The sequence below is a fragment of the Chelmon rostratus genome, chromosome 17, assembly GCF_017976325.1.
Source record: "Chelmon rostratus isolate fCheRos1 chromosome 17, fCheRos1.pri, whole genome shotgun sequence".
NCBI lineage: Eukaryota > Metazoa > Chordata > Actinopteri > Chaetodontiformes > Chaetodontidae > Chelmon > Chelmon rostratus.
In genome coordinates this window covers 20,946,905-20,971,724 of record NC_055674.1, presented here as the reverse complement: position 1 = coordinate 20,971,724, position 24,820 = coordinate 20,946,905, and the positions used below count along the sequence as shown (strand labels likewise).

The window sequence follows — 24,820 nt, the reverse complement described above, 5'->3', positions numbered from 1 at the left end:
AGTGTAGGCAGTAGGGAGTTTTCTGCTGGGGTCAGGAGGACTGTGAACAGACGAGCGGACCCTGCCCCAAACACCCGTGTATGAGTGGAGTGTAGCAGAAAAAGAGAACACCCCCAACTTTTTTCCTCTCTTGCCTCAAAGAGTCTACATGTCTAGTGGCATCTAGACATGTTCAGCTTTGTGGATTTGCGGCTGGCGCTGCTGCTCAGCGCGGCGGTGCTCCTGGTCAGAGCGCAGGGCGAGGACGACCGTAAGTTTCATCACTGTTTACTGGAGCTTCTCAACCCTTTTTTTTTCTGGTTTTTGAAAGTGGATTGTCTCTACGTGGGTGGACGGCTGCTGAGATCTTAGACAGAGAAGAGAAGAAAGGAAAGAGATTGAACTAGAAATAGAAACTTTGATGCGTGCTGGTCCTTTGTCTCCACATAGATAGATAGATAAATAGTTAGATAAATAGATAAATAGATAGAGAAGCTTGTGCAGCTTGTACTTTAAAGAGTACATGGTGTGCGTAATGCATTGGGCATCTTAAGAAGGCCTCTCTCTCTCCTTGTGCTTGTCAATGTCTCTCTACCCCCCACCTCCCCCATGCATGCAGAGCGAGTTGCTGCAGGTCTGGCAGGCTTGCTCCTCCAGGCGAGGGTTCCTAACGGAGACCAGCATAAATGCATGTTTAATCACATTTGAACCCAAAACAGCTGGAGTACTCTCAAAAAAACATCAGCTTTTTTTTTCCCCCCGACACAAGAGGCCTGATCCTCCAGCGGCGTTTTGTCAGATCGGTACACTAAATTGCAGTGTCTGCACCCCACCCCCTGAGAAGGTGGTGAAACCCCACAGTTTTGGATGTAAGATTGGAGGAGGAAAAAAATTGGCCTTTGCATGGCATCACCAGCGAAGGTTCACCCGCTTTCAGCAGACACGAGGCAGACAGGGAAAGCTTTTTACAGGCCTGATTGATGTGGCAGAGTAATTCACTGCCTGGAGCCAAGTGCTGAGTTGGCCAGGTGAGCGAGAGAGTCACATAGGGAGAAAACAGAGAGAGAGAGGGAGCAAAGGAGCTGAGCAGGCGTAGTCTTGTCTGCTAGGAAACATCTGACCTCTATCACCTGAGCAGGCTTCCTCTTTGTGCCTTGCAACAGAATTTACTAAAGCTCAGATGTGTTTCAAAAGAGACCATGGAGGCTCAGGGGAACAAAGGCCTCTGCTGGTGTTTAGACGCAAACATTTTCCTCCTGTAAGAAGACAAAGAGAATCAGCTCGGCTCTGGAAACAAGAACCAAGGAGCTGAAATTCAGTTTTTCCAGATGTTCCTCTTGTCTGGAAAGAGCTCAGCTGTCTGCCTGCCTGCCTGTCTGTCGGTCTATCTGAAGCAGATGTGGTTTGACCCTCTGAACGGTCTCGCAGCGCCACCCAGAGGTTTCTCTCAGACCTGCAGACACATCTGGCCGCCACGTCCCCCACACCGCCTCCTGTCCCCCTCCTCCTCCTCTTCTTCTTCTTTCCACTCTTTTTTTTTTTTTTTTTTTGTTGCTCTAATTACAAACACATGCGGACTGCGTTTCCACCAGCTGCTGCCAAGCCGACAGTCTGCTGCTGTGAGCTCAGCGCTTTGGCACGCTGCATTGAGGAGCCCTGAAAGGAGCCCCAGCTTCGGCTTTAGTTTCTTTAAGAGGCAAACAGCAGCAGCAGTGGTGAGACAGCTCAGGTCGGAAAATGTGACTCTGAGCGAGAGCAGTTTTTACTGCTGAACTGAATCGCTCCGTGCGTGTCGGTGATGTGACCCGCGCCCCGACGCAGGGCGCCGTTGCCCCCTCTCTCACCTCAGCCTGTCCTCTTTGGTCCGTTTCCGAGGTCACCACTTCCTGTCCAAGCTTTCCCCAACACCTTTTTCTCTATTGGATGCTGTAGCGTTGCTGTCTTCTCCTGTTCCTCTGTTCATGGTCATAGTTTTTGTGTCATTATATCTACTCTTTTGACGTATTTTCTCAACGTGCAGCATTTTTAAAACTGAACTTTTAACGCTAAAGGTTTTATACCAAACAAAAAAATAGGCCTGTGCCGATCGCAACTGTTATTAAAGCTATAAAAACTATACATTATTGATATTGTTATGTGAATTATATTCAAATGTCACTTTTAGTTGATGTGATAGGCCATAGATTTGAGCTTTTGGAGAAAAAATCATTTTTTTTTTAAAAGACAACAAAAATGAAAGCTGAACATGTATTTGTATTTATTTTTTAATTCATTTTAATGCATGATGTTTAAAAAGTTTAGATCAAGCTGCATTTGTTTTCTAGTTATAAAATAGACTAACATAGGCAGGCGAATTTGTTCATTGGTGTGTTCAGCTTCCATGTTGCATGTGCGTGTGCGCGTGCGCAGGTGGCTCACCTGTCTCTGTGTGTCGCCCCCCTCAGGCACGGGCGGAAGCTGCACCCTGGACGGCCAGGTGTATGCGGACCGACATGTGTGGAAACCAGAGCCATGCCAGATCTGTGTGTGCGACAGCGGCACGGTGATGTGCGATGAGGTCATCTGCGAGGATACAACTGACTGCCCCAACCCCGTCATCCCCCACGATGAGTGCTGCCCCATCTGCCCCGATGACGGTACCACTTCTCCGTCCCCTCACCTCTTCTTTCTTACTTGACCTTTTTTTCCTTTCTCCACTACTTTTTCATGGCGTCAGCTGCGTTTTGTCCTCTTTTTCTCACGTCTGTTCCTGGCCTCATTACAAAAAGTGGAAAGCATTGAAGCTCTTCCAGTTTTTCCTCTCCATCTCTAACACTTTCCCTCACTCCTTTCACATTTGTGAATAACATTACTGAACACATTATTACAGGGTTCCCCACTGCTGTCAGACAGTCTGCATCTAACTTAATGATTTCAGGATTCCCTAGTGTGTGTGTGTGTGTGTGTCTTATTTCCGAATCATAAGTCTCTGTCTGTGTCTCCACTCTCTGCAGGCTTCCAGGAGCCCCAGGTTGAGGTAAATATTGACTATTTCATTGATTATCCATCATTCAAATGAACGCAAATGACTTATCTAATTATCGTCATATTCTCTGTATTAATCATGATCATCATCACACAAATGTAATTCAATGTAAGAAAGAGACCTAATGGGTCTGATGTAACTATTGATAGTAATATTGCTTACTGATCATTGATGGATGGGTGATTTGAACATATGATCACTACATAATCACGAATCATCAGACACATCATTAAGCACGTGAATCATATTCTGATATATTAGTTGCATACTTTAGTTTTATCATGCACTGAGACACTGTTTTTTTTTTTTCTTTACTTCCAGGGACCCAGGGGAGAGCGCGGACCCAAGGGAGACAGGGTAGGTTCACACTCTCTTCCTCTTATGAATCACTCATCATCATCGTCGTTAGATTTCTGGTCAGCTGAGGGCCACGCGATGTGTTCACAGTCTGCCACTCTGAGTAGATTTTTATGTGTCTATGACGGAGCTGAAACAGCTATACTGACAAAAACATGGTGCATTTAGGTGATTTTGTCTCAGGAACATGTGGAAATAGGACAGATCCTTCAGCCCAGTCCAGCATTAACAATCTTACTTACATCAAAGCAAAGAAAGTGCTGCAAGAGCACTCACATTACTGACATACCACTGTGTAAACAGCAGCTGGTCTGAATGACATGAGCTCTGAGAATTTGTCCTACTTTAGCAGCAAAGCAGCCACAGACATCAGATATGATGAGGTAAAAGTCCCAGAAAATTAAATAAAGTAAATTGTACATATAGTTAATCAAAACTGTACTGAAGGATACTACTTGTATCCACTCCTAGCTCTGAATTAAGTCACTATCGCTTGTTTCTACAAATCATTTTACAGCAACAGAGTGAACTGAAGCAAGAGATTTGCTTTAACAGGGCTCATGATTTACTGAGAGCGGTGAAGTGATCAGTGACTGAAAACATGCTGGGATCAGGTTGAAACATGCAGACTGAGGTTGGAGCTGTTTGGAGCAGGACAGGAAGTGGAAACGTTGCTTGGTTGGAAGTTAAAAACTCAGGAAGAGATTTTGCTTGTTTCATTTTCTATTTAAGCAAATAAAGTATTTAGACACATTGATCACAGAGAAACGTACCAAAAATGATTAAATTTTCAAAACGTTAAAGGTGGTTTTATCTGAGGTATGGAAAAATCTCCAGCTACATCTGTAAGCTTTTACAGATCTCCACATTGATTTGATAATTTTATTTATTTTTTATCATAATGGGATTTGATTCCTCCAGCTCAGAGGCGCCTTTGGTTAGCCACATTAAATAAGATGAATACAGCTAAAAGACTTCAGCTGTTGTATTTTGGCAGGTCGGCTCACCTTCAATTGAGTCTGGAAGGGGATTTATAATCATATATAATTACGTGTTTTCAGTAATGATTGCTATAATGTGTTCATGATCATATTCATAATGTATCATTTATGACAATAATTTATCTTGAGTATTTGATGATCATGTAATTCCCTACAGAATAAGTGTAGTTTCCTACAAAAGGGTCAGTGACTGTTCTTACCCAGTTCCTGTATTTTGATGTCACATGACCACTACCAGTCCATTCCTGGTGGTCACATGGTCAGTCTTAGAGGAGAATAGACAGCAGTTCTTCCAGGTGTAATGCTGCTCTCATCACTATAGGGAGCTAATGAGCCTGTCAGGACACACATATAGGAAATTAAATATTATACACAAGGACTTGTTTTATAACAGAAGTAGAGGCAGTCATGTGACTGAGGTGGATGTTGTGTTTCCTCTCTTTGTCTATGAGTGAGCATTAGAGCGCTGATGACTCTTCAGGTGACTCTGACTCTTGAGGCTGACCCCTTCTCTCTGTATTTCTCCCGCTGCTGTCACAGGGTCTTCCTGGTCCCCCTGGCAACGATGGTATCCCCGGCCAGCCTGGACTGCCTGGACCTCCTGGCCCTCCTGGACCCCCTGGCCTTGGCGGAGTAAGTTGTTTATTTATTCTTTTTTTTGGCGTTTCTTAAACTTATTTAGGTCTAGCATGACCAGTTCTGAGCCAAAGCTGGAAACAAAAGTCACGTGACTGGTGTGTAGCTCACTAATAGGACAGCTGTGCCGTCATATCAGCCTGCTAATGTCAGCAACGGCAACTAAGAACACACAACAAAACAGCCATATTCAAGCATCTGTCCCAGTTCAGTTTTGTTAATCTTGACTGCCCAGCACTCATACTCCATTACCCATAATCCCTTTGTTAACTGTAGATGTTGGACTGCATTCTCACACCAGATGAACAGAGCACCTTAGTGCTTCAGTTCGAAAAACAAACAATTCCCAGGTGCGAGCAAATGCTGTGTTGTTTTCTTTTGTGAATTGTATGAAAGTGGACCAGTATAAGCCAGTAAGAGCATGCTGGGTGTGAACACAGCTTCACAGAGGGCAGGAAGAGCTGGGAACTTGAGCTCCATGTTCGCAGCTGAAACTCCAAGGACTTTGGCTTTCGGCCTGGGGTCAGAGGGTCAGAAGTTCACTTGTGTAGACCCACAGGGAGAGGGAGGAGATGTGTTCAGGACACTTGTTTGATCCATTAGCTGGTTGGTTTTTTGTACAATGAATAGATTTACCATGTTAACCATGTATACAATCCATCCTCATTTAGTATACAAAGCCGTCATCCCCACCTGCTCTCACTGTAGCTCAGGATACTGTGCTATCATTCCCAGGCTAATCTGCATTCTTACTGTATGTAGAATTTGCTAACGCTAATTCGTTTGCTAAGATAAAATGACACATCATCCCAGTCTAACTCTCCATGTTAACGTGGAAGGCATCATTGACTAGCATGCTACTTCACCACACGTAGTTAGTAGTATCACAGTCAAGTTTAGCATGCTGTGACTCAGCTAACTGTTGACTTTGACCCTAACTTACATGTAGAAGTACACTAAAGCAACATTTAAAGCCACATTCTAGGTTAGGGTGCTGAGCTAACGTTTCCTTTTGCATTCCTATATAGAATTTATCATTGCCTCACATGCTAATTCAGCAGGCTAAGCTAATATGACATATCCCAGTCTAATTTGATTTAGTTGTATAAAATTCACCGCTAACTCACATGCTCCTGTAATGTAGTTTTAGAATCGAATTAATCATTTACTCCCATGATAAAATAGCAGTGACTTAAATCCTACAACAACATATCAACAACAACCATTCTCTGTCTCCACGCTAAGCTAACACAGCCAGCATTAGCCTAGATTTACCTCACCTGAGACTGCATATTCTCCATGAGCAGCAGTGTGTCACACAGTGGCCTCTGTGGTCAGGTAACAGCAGTAGCATCCAAAGAGCTCAACAAATCCTACATTACTAACAGTACAAGTGATGAGGTCAAAGGTCATGGTCTGACAGAGAAGTGAAGGCAACCAAGCGGTTTAATGGCACATAAACACTTACAGAAACCAACTGCAGCAGAGCCAACTGTGCTGCGAGACTAGATCTGACATGTTTTGCTTGAGGTTGCTTCCCTGTGAATCATAATTTTCAGGATTTGATTGAGACATCATTGTGGATGCTTTGTTTTTTGCTCCAAAATCTATTAGAACATATCGCTTGAATGATCTTGCTTCTATGGCACATCCGCCTCTGAGTACAAATGCTTGTAGAGGAAGAGGAAAGGGTTTTGAGCTTCTTGTGAAAATGCATTGTTTCACATATAACTGGCATATAACACTCAGGGACAAGACAACATAGAAAAGGCTTTTTAATCTATGTCAAGGATATCTTAAACCAAACTGACATTTTCAGACTATATCTCACATGACAGATGGATTGTAATATTTATATCTCTGTTTGCCTTTTCCAGAACTTCTCCCCTCAGATGTCTGGTGGCTATGATGACAAATCCCCTGCCATGCCTGTGCCTGGACCCATGGTAGGACACACACACACAAACACACATGCTATCATTTCACTGTCAATCAGGGTGATACGGTGTCTGATCTTGCCTCTGTTTGATTGACAGGGCCCAATGGGACCCCGTGGACCTCCTGGAGCTGCTGGTCCCAGCGTAAGTACACCACATCCTCTTTCCTCAACTCATAATGTTTTAACGATGATGCTGCAAGGATAGAGGAGGAGAGGGCAGTGACATCACCATGACATCACTACCCTCTCCGCAGTGCCAGTCAGACAGAGTAGAGTAAAAAGGAGAAAGATTATGAGATATAATGAGAGACAGACCTGCAGTTCTGGAGACTTCTGAGTCCAGCCAGAGGTTGATTTGAACACAACACACAACTATTATAGCTATCTTACAGCTAGCGTCTGTACATTTTGTACAATGGCTGATTTGGGCAAATAAACACAGCAGTCAGATTTGCACAAATGAAGCGGCTTATGTGTGCATATGTAGATCAAATAGAGAGTGTTGTCAGAATGTTTGCACAGTATTGATGTTGTACGTGTAGTGATTGTGTTTATGTGTGTGTGTCCCCACAGGGACCTCAGGGATTCACTGGCCCCCCTGGTGAGCCTGGAGAGGCTGGACCTTCTGTGAGTACTAGGAACAAGGAAACAAATGCACACCTACCGCACACACTGATGATGTGCTACCATTCTCACATTGTGTGTTTCTCTCTCTGCAGGGTGCCATGGGTCCCCGTGGCCCCGCCGGCGCCCCTGGAAAGAACGGAGAGGATGTGAGTCACCTGGATCTGCTCATATTAAGCATCTATATCTCAGTTTAGAGTAAGAATGACTTTATCCATCCATTCAACCCTTCCTCTATGTCTCTCTTTTCCTCAGGGTGAGTCTGGCAAGCCTGGTCGTGCTGGTGAGCGTGGACCTTCTGGCCCACAGGTAAGTTGCCATGGCGGTGTAGCTCTCAGTGATGCAAAGTAAGAAACAAAAACAGAGCTGTGATAATAAATTATGTCTCCTATCTCTTTTCTTTCCCCCAGGGAGCTCGTGGTTTCCCAGGAACCCCTGGTCTGCCCGGCATCAAGGGACACAGAGTGAGTCAGCGCTCACACCCCTGTTCGACAAATTAACAATACAGCATCTCTCAGCTGTGGGCCTCATCTGAATGTCTCTCTCTCTCTCTGTAGGGATTCAGTGGTCTGGATGGTGCTAAGGGAGATGCTGGCCCTGCTGGACCCAAGGTGACTGTCCCTCTTTGTTACCAGCGCAGGAAAAGGTTTTACACATGCTTGGTAGCACTATGACAGGAGCAGCACGAGCAGTTGTTAAACTATATAAGTAAGAATAGTAGCAGCAGCGCTAATAGCAATGGTGATAGTGGCAGTGCTAGAGCTTGTAGTAGAATTATTAATGTGGTGCTCCAATGAGTAGAACTGCACTTCCATAATGTGCAGGAGAGATTTTTAAAAGAATAATAAAAAGGGAGGCCAAAAATTGGCTGCTCATCTCACCCTTTATCTAAGGCTTGATATTAGTATTAGTTGTGGGCACAGCCATAGTGCAGCCATGTTGGCTAGTTAAAGTAATATTGACAAATGATGCTACAGCTTCTGTCGTTCTCGTCATCTCACCTGCCCGTGTGTCATTGTGTGTGTAGGGAGAGAGTGGTGCCCCTGGAGAGAATGGAACCCCTGGTGCTATGGTGAGTATGACAAGCCCCTCATCCCAGCCAAGTAGCTGCCATGTTGGATTCGCCCCCCCTTCCAGCAGATTTCAAGGGTAAAACTGACTGACTCTCTCTTCCTCTGTCTCAGGGACCTCGTGGTCTGCCTGGCGAGAGAGGCCGCACTGGTGCTACTGGAGCTGCTGTGAGTCCGCACACACTCACGCACACACTCACACACACGGCTACTCTAATCAATCAGTGAACCGGTCAACCAATCACGTTTGTCTGTGTGCTGCAGGGAGCTCGTGGTAACGATGGTGCTGCTGGTGCTGCTGGACCTCCCGTAAGTATTTCATTCTCTAAAGCTTAAATGAAGGTTAAGTTGATGTGTTTGGTCAGATGCCAGATAGATCTGCTACATTTGTCTGAATCTCTTTGTCTTGTTGTTTCCGCTCAGGGTCCCACTGGCCCCGCTGGACCTCCCGGATTCCCTGGTGGCCCTGGAGCCAAGGTACTACCACACCAAACATGATCCATGCCAACAAACTCCATTTTTAATGTGCTTCACATTCAGCATCTTCCTAAATCTTCCACAGCTTTCTCCATCCAAAATACAATCACACGTCTCTTTGCTATATCTCATTTCTCTTCTCTTCTTTTCTCTCCTCAAGAGAGGTTGTGTCAATAGCAACAATGCATTTCCCTTAGCATATGTGTAGGTAGATGACCTTTAGTTTGATCTTTGATCCAGAAGGGGTCACATGGGGTGGGGGTCGTGCAAGGTCATCTAGGCTGCACAGGCATTCTGCATCATGCTCCACTTCCATAGCAAACCCTAAGTAAGTTTGGTTTATGTAGTAGTATATGAAAAGTCTCAGAGTTTCTACAGCATATATATTAAATTACAGTATTTTTGAGTGTGTTGCTGATGGACACTAACGTCTTGTATATCAACTGCAAAAGCTGTGCATTATATGAAGATTAGTATACCGCGACACAGTGGCCACTAAAGATACACTCCTCTGTTCACTCACTATCACATTTCCTTTCCATAGCATTTTTTCTGTCATGCCCATATTTTTCAAGTCATAGTTCATGTCTTGGTTTGGCAATGATGATCTGACTGAATCCTGTTCTTTGTTTCCCCTTTAACCAGGGTGATGCTGGAGCTCAAGGTGCTCGTGGACCCGAGGGCCCCGCCGGAGCCCGTGGTGAGCCTGGTAACCCCGGACCTGCTGGCGCTGCCGGACCTTCAGTAAGTACAAACAGTGATCCTCTATAACACACTCTTCAGGTCCTGTATGTGATCACAACCATAGAGGAAGTGTCCTTTTCTTAAGTGAAGACGAAACTTCCTCAGTGGCTGCTCCTTGAATGATGATAGTGATGTATTAGCATCTACATCATTCCGTTGATCAAAATCTCTTCCCTTCTTTCGCCTCTCAGGGAAACCCCGGAAATGATGGAGCCACTGGACCTAAAGGAGCCCCTGTGAGTGTCCCTCTCAGCACATTTACCTTATAGGCATATTAGAGTTGAGGGTTTGAATCCCTTTCTGGCTCAAAAGCTCAGATAAAGCAGCTGTGTTTCAGTATAGCATGATGTGACTGTGTTGTTGCTGTGTGCTGCCCCCTGCAGGGTGCTGCTGGAGTTGCTGGAGCTCCCGGATTCCCCGGACCCCGTGGACCCTCTGGACCTCAGGGTGCTGCTGGTGCCCCTGGCCCCAAGGGTAACACTGTGAGTAAAAGCTCTCTCAGCACTAATCAAAGCCAAAAAAAGTGTTTTCTTCTGTCCTCTTTAATCTACATGAGTGAAAATAATACTTCATCCAAACATACTGAAGTAGAAATAAATGTACTGAGTAAAAGTAAACATAATGTTATTTTAGTTTCCCTCCTGTGTAAGTCAGATGTTGACTTGTCAGATTCTTGTGTTGTTTTTAAGTTTTTGTTTGTTTGTTTGTTTGTTTGTTATTTGTTTGTTGTCAAGATTGGTCCCAATTATTGTATATTCATAATGTGTTTGTCCATGTGTTTTAGATGACTGACATTCACAGCTCAATCGTTCTTTGTTTCTTTGTTTATGTTTGATTGTTTGCCTGATTCCTTCAGGGTGAGGTTGGTGCCCCAGGAGCCAAGGGAGAGGCCGGTGCCAAGGGAGAGGCTGTAAGTTGAGGTTCACCACAGTCAGCACGGCGCACAGCTCTGTATACACACATGTATGAATACACTTTCGGTCTCTTATGCCATCTGTGTGCGTGTTTGTGTGTATTCTCCAGGGTGCTCCAGGAGTTCAAGGACCCCCAGGACCATCAGGTGAGGAGGGCAAGAGAGGAGCCAGAGGAGAGCCTGGTGCTGCAGGAGGCCGTGGAGCTCCTGGAGAGCGAGTATGCATCTCACCTAGTTTTCACAGTATTATTCTGTTCACTGTAATATTCTTTAAGATGACGTGTAATGTGTAGGGGTAGTTGCCTGTTGATGTATTGTTAAGTCAAGTCTCTATACAGAGTTTTAGATGTATTCTTAAATATCTGCTTGAGTTACCATTTTAAGGCAGTTATGCCACTTTTAACAGAGTTAATTTGGAATTATTCTTATGTTTGTGCTGCCACTGTCGTAACAGATATGATTTTAAATTAAAAAAAAAAACAAAACACTTTTGCCAGTCAGGGCAATATAACTGAATATTCTTTTCAGCTATGAACCCAAACACCAATGATGGAAAAGGTCAAAATACTGCCTTTATATATATATATATATATAGTATATATAGTGTAAGCAAACTCACTTGTGCCCCCTGCAGGCCAGATGACATAGAACAGCAGGAACGGAGTAGAATTTCAAGATAGCTGGAAACATTATTACTACTACAGTATCTGGCATATTGTCTAGTCTCCTGAGCCAGAATCTAGCCCACAATGCATCATGCCTCACGTTTGAATTGCTTTCCACACTCGAGCATACATCACAGTGTTGGCATGGACTGACTTCATGACAAAGGACATGTCAGGATCTTGGTTCGAGATCATAGAGCTAATCAGGATGTGCTTGACTCTCTCTACAGGGTGCCCCTGGTGGTCGTGGTTTCCCCGGTTCTGATGGCCCTGCTGGACCCAAAGTGAGTTAAACACACACACACACACACACACACACACACGTTTGATATGTCGTTCCATTTTAGTTACAAGTGTTGAGCCACGTCAGATCAATTTCAATTTAATTAATCCTTCTGCCTTTTCCCTCTCTTTCTTTCCCATCATAGGGTGCCAATGGCGAGCGTGGTGGCCCCGGAGTTGTTGGACCTAAGGGTGCCACTGGTGAGCCTGGCCGCACTGGTGAGCCTGGTTTGCCCGGAGCTAAAGTGAGATTCCCTGCCAACTATCTATCACATAATTGTTTGCAACATCATTTATTCACTTCAAGGGTTCCCCTCTGACCTCTGACTTCTACCTGTAGGGTATGACTGGCAGCCCTGGCAGCCCTGGACCTGATGGCAAGCTGGGAGCTCCTGTAAGTTTATGTTCAGTATAATACATTTAATCTTAATCAAAATGCCTACATTTTGTGTTTATTTAAGTTAATCCTTAATTAATCCTTCTCTCCAGGGAGCCCCTGGACAAGATGGCCGCCCCGGACCCCCTGGTGCTGTTGGAGCTAGAGGCCAGCCTGGAGTCATGGGATTCCCCGGACCCAAGGGAGCAGCTGTAAGTGATGTGTCTCAGCTGCTACACAGTATCTTTGATCATATGTTTATGAATATTTTGGTCACCAAAAATTGTCTCTGGTAATAGTGCTTTTCTACTCCTGTGTGTAGGGTGAGGCTGGAAAGCCCGGTGAGAGAGGAGTAATGGGACCCACTGGCCCTGCTGTAAGTTGCCTACACTATCCGACTCTTTTAATCTACTGTACTCCACTGTTTTCCTCTAACGCATAAAAGGTAGACCCTGTGTGTCTAAAAGCCTGCTATCTTTCTACCCAGGGTGCCCCTGGAAAGGACGGTGACGTTGGTGCTCCAGGTGCCCCTGGACCTGCTGTAAGTAAAACACACACAACTACACACACACACACACACACATTAGCCCACTTTAACACAAGGCTCATTAGCAGTACCCCTGATAAGCCTGATAGAGTCACACTACAAAATCTTTTCAAAACTTCAACATGCAGCTACTCACAACAAGTCATACCCACACAGTGCCTTCTGGTCATTTTCAGTTCGCTCTAACAGTCCTTCTCTTGCTAATCCACAGGGTCCTGCTGGTGAGAGAGGAGAGCAGGGACCCGCTGGAGGTCCTGGATTCCAGGGTCTTCCAGGACCCCAGGGTGCCATTGGTGAGAGTGGCAAGCCTGGAGAACAGGTACTGACTGAGATATGGTTGATTTGTATACCTGATTAAATTGAAACTTCCTAGTAAATTAATATATCAATTGCCTGTCTGTCTATCTAGGGTCTGCCCGGTGAGGCTGGAGCCCCAGGACCTGCTGGTGCTAGAGTAAGTAGCCCATCATCATTATCATCATGTTTACAATTACTTAGCAGTCTGCTCAAAGCACCATCCATTAATGGAACATCATTGTAGAGTTGTCCATTAATAATAAGTACCATCTTTACAAACCAGGCCACAAACTGGTAAAAAGTTGTTTTGTAATGAGAAATGTATTCAGTAATATTTGCAGTTAAAGGGAACTGTCTCAAAAACTATGTTTGGTTCCAAATGTAGGTTGCTGTGACACAGTGAACTGGCCTCACCTTTGCCCATGTTTTTAGTCCAAACACTCCAAGCTGGAACTGTGACTCGTTTAACTTGACCTAACTGTTAGCTTAACTCGCCAGCAGTTTCCTCTAGCAAACACACAAATGTTAATGCTAACAGGCTAAAACTTGCTGATAATGGGCCAAGGTGATGTTGGTTAGCTATGGAAATAGCAAGCTCTTTAAGCTTACATTGTTTACTATTAACATATAGCTGAAGATGTTCAGTGTGGCCATCTGAGGAAGAGGCCCTTTATAAAAACCAAGAGCCTATCTGACCACCCGCATTGATCAGAAAGTTTTGAAAAGGCTCTCACACAGATAAAAAGGATGAAAGCTTTCCACCCAACATCAGTACCTCATTTTATTGTTATCATCAACCTTATAGATATGCATTCCACAGCCAGATAGATCCCCTGGATTTTTTTAACTCTTGCACTCTTGTAATTTCACCTCAACTTATTTAACTCTTTGTCTCCCCTTCCAATCAGGGTGAAAGAGGATTCCCTGGTGAGCGTGGTGCACCTGGTGCTGTTGGACCTGCTGGTGCCCGTGGATCCCCCGGAGCTGCTGGAAACGATGGTGCTAAGGTAAACCTGAGAGACGTGGAAGAAAATGATCTTGATGGCCAGGAAGTTCTCATTTCCTGTGCAGCCATGTGGCACATGATGATTGATTGGAACTTGATTGATAAGTGGAACTTCTTTCCCTTAATCCCTTTTCTTTGTCCCCTGCCTTCCTCAGGGAGATGCTGGAGCCCCTGGTGCTCCTGGAGCCCAGGGTCCTCCTGGACTGCAGGGAATGCCTGGTGAGCGCGGTTCCGCTGGTCTTCCAGGACTGCGGGGAGACAGAGTGAGTTGCCACAACACTGTTTCTAGTACTCCCAGTATTCCCAGCATATAGGATGGTGTGTAAGTGGTCACTGTTTGTGAGTGGCACAACTCACAGACCACTTGCAGGATTATCAGAGGTCTAATGCACTAATGCAACAAAAACATTCCACTATGATGAGTCCAGCCAGTGTAAAGCCATCACCACCATCAACAGCAACTTCCCAGAGTTTTACCACCACACCACTGGCATAATTTTATTAACAATAATTACTAATCAGATGTGGCGCCACCTACAGAATGCTCCCAGTATTACAGGATCTGAAGTATGATAATATCTTGAATAACTCACTCACCCTCTCCATCCAATAACCTAGGGAGATCAAGGTGCAAAGGGTGCTGATGGAGCTGCTGGTAAGGATGGACCCCGTGGTTTGACTGGACCAATTGGACTTCCTGGACCCGCTGGAGCCACCGGAGACAAGGGAGAGCCTGGCCTTGCTGGACCTGTTGGACCTGCTGGAGCCCGTGGAGCCCCTGTAAGTGCCTGCCTATTTGTCTGTCAGGACCAGGAGATGAAGCTCCAAGTTCCTTAGTTGAATGACAGCTGAATGTTGAAATCCTTAGCTGACTTCTTTTACCCCTCCTCTTCCTTAGGGCGAGCGTGGAGAGGCTGGCCCACCTGGACCCGCTGGATTCGCTGGACCTCCTGTAAGTCATGTCATCATGAATGTCCTATATTCCCTCGACTCTTTTTGTTTTGCTTGAAGCTTCCGCACAGAATTTACAGAGAAATTGTTTGTCTCTCTCTATACATCATCGTTTCACTACAGGGTGGTGATGGACAGCCTGGTGCTAAGGGAGAGGCTGGAGATAATGGTGCTAAGGGAGACGCTGGTCCCCCTGGCCCTGCTGGACCCACTGGCGCTCCTGGACCTCAGGTTTGTATACTCATACTGTACATTCACACATCATTATAGTAAGAAAATGTGCAGAAAATCCTCCAATGTAGAGTGAACATCAGAAGTCTCTGTGGCTACATTGCCATGTTGACTGACACTATGTCTTTTCAGGGTCCCGTTGGAAACACTGGTGCTAAGGGAGCCCGCGGACCCAGTGGACCTCCTGTAAGTTCTTCTTCTACTCTGTCCTTCTCTTGCTCTATTACATTTACATTGTTGTCAACCTGCCTGACTTCAGCTTCAGAGAGACTAGAAAATACTTTACAATCCATACAATCCACCATAAAAATGCTTTCATTCAGTTGTTTTACTTTTATTGTGAAAAGCTAGGGGTGTTTCTGATCCATCTATGTTTTTTTGTTTTTGCACTGACTTGATACGGCCATTTTTCCAGCGAAGTCAGCTCATGGACATGTGTCTTTCTCCCTAGGGTGCTACTGGCTTCCCTGGTGCTGCTGGCAGAGTTGGACCTCCCGGCCCCTCTGTAAGTAATCTCTAATGTTATTACCACTTCTTGTTCCTGTGGCAGGGCTTAATGTCCAGGATGGTTTTCAGCAGTGTTGTATTCCTCCTATAGGGCAACCCTGGACCTCCTGGACCTGCTGGACCCGCTGGCAAAGAGGGAATCAAAGGAAACCGTGGTGAGACTGGACCTGCTGGTCGCACTGGCGAGATGGGTGCTGCTGGACCCCCAGGACCTGCTGGAGAAAAGGGTAGCCCTGGTGCCGAGGGTGCTCCCGTAAGTTGTCTTTATCGTGAAGTCCTCAAAACAAACAAGACTGCCAGTGGAAGGAGAACCAAATGATTGGTTGCCAATAAATAACTTATTTGATACCAATTTAATTATTTTCTTTATGTAATAATACTGAATTAATTAAGTCTCCACAATTTCACAGGCAACATGCAGACCTTGTTTAGCTGTTGGTTGCTGTCAATTTCTGCTGCCCTACACCCTGATGTCTAACCACTTTGTCTTTATCTCTCTTTTCCCACCCATGCAGGGTAGCGCTGGTCTGCCTGGACCTCAGGGTATTGCTGGACAGCGTGGTATTGTTGGTCTGCCTGGACAGAGAGGAGAGAGAGGTTTCCCTGGCCTGCCCGGACCTTCTGTAAATTCCTATTGTTACTCTATAAACACTACAAATCTAAAAACTGCACAGTGGATCTGATGTAACCAGAATATCCAAACAGCTTTAACCAAGCCAATGTGATGTTTAGAATCAAACATGGCTCCAAATCCAGAATATTAATGATCAAGAACCACTTCTAGTTGATGTGACGATGAAACCAAAACCACTGAGAGTGATTGGACAATACAATTCAGCTCCGGTTCAGTCAATGAACACTGTGTGGCCTCCAACAACAATGTTTGTAATGTTTATCCTCAAATAACAAACTTGGATTCAGCAATAAGCTTCAATCACTTAGAAAAGTAACTGAAATTATTATGACCGGACTGACTGTGGCTGTGTCACTCACAGGGAGAGCCTGGAAAGCAGGGACCAGGTGGTCCCGGTGGTGAGCGCGGACCTCCCGGACCCATGGGACCCCCTGGCCTGGCTGGAGCCCCTGGCGAGCCTGGACGTGAGGTATGAAGAAACAATCATACCTGATCACGAAGTCTATTTATCTGCTTTTTCTGTGCTGGTGTATTTAAGTCTGTTTCCTAATCAGTTAACCTGCTTTGTGCTGTAGGGAGCCGCTGGTAACGAGGGAGCAGCTGGTCGGGATGGAGCTCCTGGACCCAAGGTGAGTTCAAAAGACATCATCACGAACTAACTAGCACCAGAGAGCAAATTCGTTCTCAGTGAAGGTGAACAGTAAATGGATAGACTTGATTTGTTTTTCCAAATGGAAGCTACACTGGTGCAGTAAACCAGTCTCTACTATAGCACTGATCTTGAGAAGAGTCAACAAGGTTGACCTGAACCAAGCAATAGCTAAACTAACCTCCAAGGTCATTTAGCAAACAAAATGCTAACTGCAATGGCTTCTGCTAGGTACAGTGATTCTTAGCAGAGCATCTACTACAGTTAGCAAGCTGAAAAGCTGCCAGTATCACACAGTCATAACCACATGACATGGATAGAAACTTCATTATCAGCTGTTGTCAGAGCTAATATCGCCAATATGGCTGCCAGAGAGCAAAGTTATACCACCTGCAAGTATTGATATGTTTTGTGAAGCCTACAGTGGCCAGTTTTACCAAATCTTGTATATCTGAATTTTCTTTGGACAAAATGGTCAGTGACCATAGACATATTTGGTTTTATCTGAGCCTTTTTCATCACAACCCATTAAATTCCTTGAACACAGGACTGGACAGACCATGGTGATAAAATAAAGATATTATGCAGTATAGCATTATGTAAGCTGTGAAGTAAATAAATTATTTTGTGTTTGCGTTTTAGGGAGACCGTGGAGAGGGTGGCCCTGCTGGAGCCCCTGGTGCCCCTGGACCCCCTGGTGCCCCTGGACCCGTCGGACCCGCTGGAAAGAACGGTGACCGTGGAGAGACTGTGAGTGACAAAATTATTTTTTAGTTTAGCCAATGTCTTTTAATGAAAATATTCATAACTTTAGTATACGTTGATAAAAGTTAGCCATTGCTACAAAATCTACTGAAGATGGGAGACCTGCCTTTGCATTTAACTGATTTTTGTATGTTTCAGGGACCTGCTGGCCCCGCTGGCCCTGCTGGCCCTGCTGGACCTCGTGGCCCTGCTGTAAGTACCAACATCAGCACCATTAATAGACCACTACAAAAGATGTAACAGCATGAATAGGAAGGCAAAAACACAATCCTCACCAACTTCTTCCAACTAACAGGGAGCTGCTGGAGTTCGTGGAGACAAGGGAGAAACCGGAGAGGCTGGAGAGAGAGGCATGAAGGGACACAGAGGATTCACTGGCATGCAGGGACCTCCTGGACCTTCCGTATGTCACTTTACACTCATAACAACACACATATAAGTAATATATGCAATATGCACACTTTATTTCTAACTCCTGTTTATGTTTGTTGACCTACAGGGATCTTCTGGAGAGCAGGGACCTGCTGGTGCTGCTGGACCTGCTGGACCTAGAGTGAGTTAACTCACCACAACATTACTAGTGCTTGGAGCAGTTTTAAGTGTTTTGCATTTTGATATTTGCTATTTTCCATGTCTCAGAGTGTTTGGAAGGACCTTGACAGACAGAGACTTTAAGGTTTCCCTTTATGCTGTTTGCAGGGCCCTGCTGGATCTGCTGGATCTCCTGGTAAGGATGGTATGTCTGGCCTGCCTGGACCCACTGGACCTCCTGGACCTCGTGGACGCTCTGGAGAGATGGGACCTGCTGTAAGTCTCAGTAACAGTCTAACTACCAATCCATTAATCCATCCTCTGGTTTTTCATTCATTCATCATATAGAGGCTGTGATTTTGTAGGAACACCACAAGGCCTCTACCAGCATTGAAATAACTTCTTCTCTTCCTCCTCTTCCCTCACTTGTATCTCAGGGTCCTCCCGGACCTCCTGGACCTCCCGGAGCACCAGGTGCCCCTGGCGGCGGATTCGACCTTGGCTTCATTGCCCAGCCTCAGGAGAAGGCCCCTGATCCCTTCCGCATGTTCCGTGCTGATGACGCTAATGTTCTCCGTGACCGTGACCTGGAGGTGGACAGCACCCTGAAGAGCCTGAGCCAGCAGATCGAGCAGATCCGCAGCCCTGACGGAACCCGCAAGAACCCCGCCAGAACCTGCCGTGACCTCAAGATGTGCCACCCTGACTGGAAGAGCGGTGAGTAAAGGCCTTAACAAGAAGTGGATAGTGGTAGATGGCAGCATTTAAGACAACATTAAGGCAGTCGCCATATTTGGAATTGGAACATTTGCCTGGAGGACAAATAGGTTGCTGGAGTTCTGACTTTTCCTCTCCAAACTCTAAAGGCGAGTACTGGATTGACCCTGACCAGGGCTGCACTCAGGATGCCATCAAGGTCTACTGCAACATGGAGACTGGAGAGACCTGCATAGCCCCAACTCAGCGCGAGGTCGCCCAGAAGAACTGGTATGTCAGCAAGAACATCAAGGAGAAGAAGCACGTCTGGTTCGGAGAGGCTATGACCGATGGCTTCCAGGTAAACACACTAAACCCATGAAATAGAGCATTTTTTAACCCCTAGATACCACCTCCTCTCAGTTTCTTCTGTTTCTCTTTACCCCCCCTCCATCCTGTCCTCCTTCCCTTTACATTCAAATCCATCCCTACTTTGGACAGCTTGCATCTTAGTTCCGTCTTTCTATATTCATCTCAGTTTCACTTCTTCACTTCTCCCTCCTCTTTTGTTTTCTCAACTCTTCCTTAATTTTCCAATTCTACACCTCTCCCCTCACAGTTCAGTCATTAACTTCTCCCCCCTCCTCTCTCCGCACAGTTCGAGTATGGCAGCGAGGGCTCTCTGCCTGAGGATGTCAACATCCAGCTGACCTTCCTGCGTCTCATGTCCACCGAGGCATCCCAGAACATCACCTACCACTGCAAGAACAGCGTCGCCTACATGGACGCCGCTGCCGGCAACCTCAAGAAGGCCCTGCTCCTCCAGGGCTCCAACGAGATCGAGATCAGAGCCGAGGGCAACAGCCGCTTCACCTACAGCGTCCTGGAGGATGGATGCACGGTGAGGAAACTTTAGCTGATACTCTCATCCCAATCCCACCTTTGGATGAATACGCTGAATAAAATGCTAAACCTTAAAAGTTAGCAAGGAAGTCAAGGGTCAGACTTCACTATTCGGTGTGCATGGACGTGACATGGAAGCGTTCATCAGACGTGAAACATGCCTGCTAGTTACTGTAGCTAGTCTTGCAGTTCATGTGCTTTAAACAAATGGAGAAAGAAATTTTGAAATTTCCAGTGTTAACTACGCAGTGGCCATTTTGAATGTTGACCCTAACTCTCCTCTTGTCTCTTCTCTCTCCAGTCACACACCGGTACATGGGGCAAGACAGTCATCGACTACAAGACATCGAAAACATCTCGCCTGCCCATCATTGATATCGCTCCTATGGATGTTGGTGCTCCAGACCAAGAGTTCGGCCTTGAAGTTGGACCCGTCTGTTTCTTGTAAAAAGAGAAATCTGGACTTGAAATTGTTGTTGTGTGTGTGTGTGTGTTTTATTTTTTCTAACAGTCATCTCTCTCTAAAAAAACCCCCACCAAAACGTTCCTCTAATGCCATTTTTCTGAAAAATCCAACCCCTCGCTCGTGATTCTACGAGTTTGCATTTGGCCGTTGCTCCGATGGTCCACTTTGCCTAAAACCTGCACTTCAACAAGATGGCGGCGATGTGGCGGAGTCTGCATCGTCGTTTTTGGGACCACTACTTTTTTTGTTTCTGACTCTTTTTTTGTTTTTTTTTTTTAACCATCACCAACACCAAGGATCCTGTAGAGAAGACATTTTGTTTCACTGGCAACAAGAAAATAATATATGCTTCTGTAAAGTGTAAAAATTTACTTCCCCTCTTCATCCAGCCAAACCAGGCCTCTCTGGAGTTTACAGAAACCAACAGAAACACACAGGTGACTTTTGTATTTTTATACACCACTGCGGTGAAAGGAATGAAAGGACAGTCCCAACAGACAGAACCCAATTGCTTTGTACCACGTTTCAGGTGTTGATGAATAAACGGTGAAACTGACAGCCATGTTTGTCTCTGTTGTTCTCCCCCCCCACCTCTCCACCTGCCCCAGACAACACTGACAACTCCCTCCTCCTCATCCGCTGATGTTGTAGCTGTCGTGATTTGTTTGTTGTTGTTGCCGCTTTCTTGTCTGTTCCTTTCAAGTTAACCCTTTTTTTTAAAGAAAAGTCACATTAAACCACCAGCAGAGAAACATGGGTTTAAACCTCTTTTTTGAAAGAAAAAATCCTATGGCTACCTCAGAAAAGCAAGGAATTCCAGCTGTAAAAAAAAAAAGGGCCCAGTGTTTTTAAAGTGAAGCCTGCAGTAGTTGTGGCGCTCGGTGGGGTAGTCGAGGTTGACTGACACTTTAGCAGAAGCAGGAACAGCTAAAACTTAAGGTGCTATTCTTTGAGGTCTCCTGGCCGTGCAGTATGGCTTTGCTGTTCTGTAGCGTTGAGCTCACTCTGGCGTGGCAGGGCCCTCTTGGTGCTAAAATGAAACCACGGCTTTTATTCTTGGTGCCGGACTGACACAGACTTCCTCTATTTCCAGCCTTGGCAGTGCTGGCGGTCAAACTCTTGCTCTGTTTCTGAGCTCAAGTGAAAAGTGGAGCCGCTTGTCTTCTCTTCATAACACTTTTTGGTTTTGTGTTTTGAACCTCCCCACCACCTTTCTGTCACCCAAATTCTTCTCCACTCCTCCATCCACACATCTGTTGTAGTTTCTTTCTTGTTTTCTTGTGCGAAGGGTGAATTTTCTCAAAAAAATTGCAATCCAACAGATTTTCAAAATGCACAGAAAGAGAGCCATCAGCAAAGACTTTGTGAGAGAAGGCAGACAGACACACCCATGGGGGAAAAACACCACAAGGATCTGTACCTATTTTGTATATGTATAATAAATTGAGATGTTTTTAATTATTTTGAATGCTGAAATAAAGCATGTTAAGTGGTCTAACATTGAATCCTGCCTAATTTCCCTGACTGACTCACTGACTGCCCCTCCCCCCGCCCAGGACTTGTCTGTTTTACCTATTTTGTAGAGTGACTGAGAAAACAAGATTAAAGAAAAATCAAATGTTTTTTTTCTTGTCTCTTGTTCAGTCTATACTATTTGGAAGGGCCAAAGTGTGACTGTGTGGAAATAGAAAAAGTTGCAACTGACCACCCCAGACAAAACAGTACTTTTATCTTTTGCGGTCCTTGTTTGCTTGAAAGGTCAGAATGGATTCAGAAATATGTTGAAGCAGTGCTGTGACATTTTGCTTCTGATCTGAGTTCTTTTTCTTGATAATTCAAAACCTCTTAAGCATCTTTGTTTACTGGAATGATCAGTCAGCAATGTCAGCCTCCTCTCCTCTCATGTTTCCTACAATCTTGGCCTAAATTGCGGTCTGAAAACGTAGCCATGTAATGTAAGCAGCTCAACACATGTGGCTTTTTAACTGGGCAGCATGTACAATGGCTGGGTCAGAAAAGAATAACTGTGGCCTACCTCTCAGTTGGTGGAGACTCCTTGTTGTTGTCAGGCAGTCCCAAAGAGCTGGTGATGTTTTATCCAGGCCATTAAATCCAATTTGTGAACATCCATAATCCACCAAGAAAAGACTCCAGCACTCCTGATAATCCAGCACTGATGACGATGAAGATATTTGTCTGAAATAATCCAATGTTTCCACAGAGAGGCAGACCATCTGCACAGCTCAGGCAGCAGGACTGAGGGGCTGCCGGGTGGACCAGCTCTCAGCTCAGCCTGTTGGCATCAGCTTGGCTTCACAAAGACACTGATTGTCCACCTTGAGGGAGGCAGCTACCCAGGAACAGCGGATAGGTTTGCACTCCCAGTGGGAATCTGGATTATTTCTGCAAGAATTTGGGTCTTTATTTGAGGCCTGGGCAGAGGAATGCTGACCTCTCCAGTTTCAGACACAGAGAAGGCTCTGTTTGCAGAGAGGAAACCCCTCTGCTATTCTACACTCAGGGTAACAACATCAGAGGGAGGATGATGAGGTGAGGCCAGGTAAAAGTAGATAAAAAGGAGATGGTGATGTATATACATGGGACTTTTAAAACACTTTAAAGAGTGAGGTAATGCAATTTACAAAAAAAAATATTTAACATAATAACATATTATTATGTGTATCATTATATCACCTACCCCTTTGTGGTTCAAAAACAATTGGAAAATTGCAATTAATAAGATTCAACAGCTATAGCAATCTGTTTTTCAGAAAAAAAAAATGTACAGACAAATACTGTAGTTACAATGTAATCTGACCATGCCATGTTTTCTGGATTGTGCTATAACTAGGGCATAGTTTCTGGAAAAAATGTTTAACTTATTTCAGTGAGCATCAGTGTAAAGTACTGTTAGTAAATGTTGTGAAACTGCTAGTTTCACATCTTAATATTAAGTAATTACTTCACTAATTACTCAGCAGTAAAAGTAATATGTTAAGTTACTTGTTACTTTGCTTTCATTATTCAGCCCCAGCTCTCTTTAATGTGCCTTAAAACCTGCAATAACTGATTCTGGCCATTTGGGGGAAGCAAAAACAAGATGAACTTGTTACCAAGACATCCAGAAGTTATAGAGCAACATTATCATTGATTTGGATGTCATGTTTGTGTCACCAGAAGTATGTATTTCCAATTTTCACTCTATTTTAGCTGTGTTTTTAGTCTCTACTGCTGACAGAAATATTAACTCTTTAGCTGCTACACACTTTTATTATTATTTAAGATTTTTGCCATTATTATTTATAATCATTTATTTCATCTTGAAATTCAGTCAATTTTTGTTGACCTACAGGTTCCACGTTTATTTACAGACAAGCCAAGTACACATCACCTCCTCCGCCTTGCCCCTGCTTTCCACTGTGTCAACCCACTGTTTCTTCTGTCTGGACAACTCCGCTCAGTCTTGCTGTTCCTCGCACAACTGGTGGAGGATGCAAGATGAGATGGTTACTGTGAGATGGAGATGTGCAACATGCCCCCACCAGAGTAATCACGTGGTGGTAGGGGCTATAGTTTGTTGTTTGGAGCTGCAGGCAGGAGCAGTTCAGGTGCATCTCTCTGCCATAGTCAGCATGCGTGTTGGTGGGGATGGCTGGAGTTGGAGGTTGGTGGGTTGGGGTGGTGGTTGGGTTAAACGGCCAAGTCAAATAATCAAATCCAAGGATATGCAGCTCTTTTTAAGTGAATGGTGATGAAATATTAATATAAACAACATCATTTGAGAGAAGCTTCAATGACTCACGCTTTCAGTTTCAACCCATCACAGATTCAGTGTTGGAGAGTACAGTCTCCCACATGAACTCATCCTCCTGCATCTTAGATATCATCCCCACTATACAAAATTTGAGGTATTTCCCACTGGAAGCCCTGCACTGAAAAAAGTATAACCCTGCTTAAACAAACAAACAAAAAAAATGATGTCCAGATATCACATCTAAAATATTTGACTTCACAGAAACTATATTTAGTGACTTCTTATGACCTGATTATTTTATGTTGATCGTAACAATAATTCTTCACTTGAACTAACCTTAATATTTTTGCCTTGATCCAAATTATTTATAATATAAATATAACATTTTAGTTACTGAGCCAAACTATTAAATTGAAACTGAAACAAGCTAATTTATTCACTTTTAACTGAATTAACATGTTTACATTGACACCAGTTAATTAATTTATGTATAACCAAACTATATTTCTCACATTTTATTTGACTTTATTATTGAAAATAATTTGTATTGCCCATCTTATAAACTCTATACAAAAACACACTTGTCCAACAGATTATTCTAAATATATTTATTAATCTTTAACACATGAGCCATATGCAACACATTTAACATCTGGCAATATATGAACCAAACAGCATGAGAAAACATAAAATGACAGGCTGCAGTCTTTACACATCCGATAACTGTGAAAACAAAGGAAATAATAGTGAATTCCCTTACAGATGATCCACTGATCTGTGTTGGTTCAATCAACA

At 44.5% G+C, this 24,820-nt stretch overlaps 1 protein-coding gene across 1 annotated transcript; it reads left to right on the top strand.

Moving 5' to 3' along the window:
• On the top strand, positions 1 to 20,827 carry col1a1a (collagen, type I, alpha 1a). Its single transcript, XM_041956239.1, has 49 exons — positions 1 to 250; positions 2,424 to 2,615; positions 2,973 to 2,995; positions 3,326 to 3,361; positions 4,903 to 4,995; positions 6,876 to 6,944; positions 7,035 to 7,079; positions 7,511 to 7,564; positions 7,657 to 7,710; positions 7,817 to 7,870; positions 7,972 to 8,025; positions 8,119 to 8,172; positions 8,589 to 8,633; positions 8,746 to 8,799; positions 8,896 to 8,940; positions 9,055 to 9,108; positions 9,754 to 9,852; positions 10,044 to 10,088; positions 10,236 to 10,334; positions 10,709 to 10,762; positions 10,876 to 10,983; positions 11,661 to 11,714; positions 11,859 to 11,957; positions 12,053 to 12,106; positions 12,202 to 12,300; positions 12,411 to 12,464; positions 12,576 to 12,629; positions 12,847 to 12,954; positions 13,045 to 13,089; positions 13,841 to 13,939; positions 14,094 to 14,201; positions 14,557 to 14,718; positions 14,837 to 14,890; positions 15,013 to 15,120; positions 15,253 to 15,306; positions 15,572 to 15,625; positions 15,719 to 15,880; positions 16,143 to 16,250; positions 16,623 to 16,730; positions 16,837 to 16,890; positions 17,553 to 17,660; positions 17,814 to 17,867; positions 17,971 to 18,078; positions 18,175 to 18,228; positions 18,375 to 18,482; positions 18,644 to 18,923; positions 19,073 to 19,263; positions 19,561 to 19,803; positions 20,107 to 20,827. The coding sequence occupies exons 1-49, from the start codon at positions 169 to 171 to the stop codon at positions 20,251 to 20,253; spliced, it is 4,344 nt and encodes a 1,447-aa protein (XP_041812173.1). The 5' UTR covers positions 1 to 168; the 3' UTR covers positions 20,254 to 20,827.
• The last annotated feature ends 3,993 nt before the right edge of the window (positions 20,828 to 24,820 follow it).

What these genes read in the sequence shown, in the direction of transcription:
- col1a1a (XM_041956239.1), top strand. Translation starts at nt 169, where the DNA reads ATGTTCAGCTTTGTGGATTTGCGGCTGGCGCTGCTGCTCAGCGCGGCG. An exon ending in AGCGCAGGGCGAGGACGACC is followed by an intron (nt 251 to 2,423) that starts GTAAGTTTCATC and finishes CGCCCCCCTCAG; the next exon opens with GCACGGGCGGAAGCTGCACC. An exon ending in CTGGAGAGGCTGGACCTTCT is followed by an intron (nt 7,565 to 7,656) that starts GTGAGTACTAGG and finishes CTCTCTCTGCAG; the next exon opens with GGTGCCATGGGTCCCCGTGG.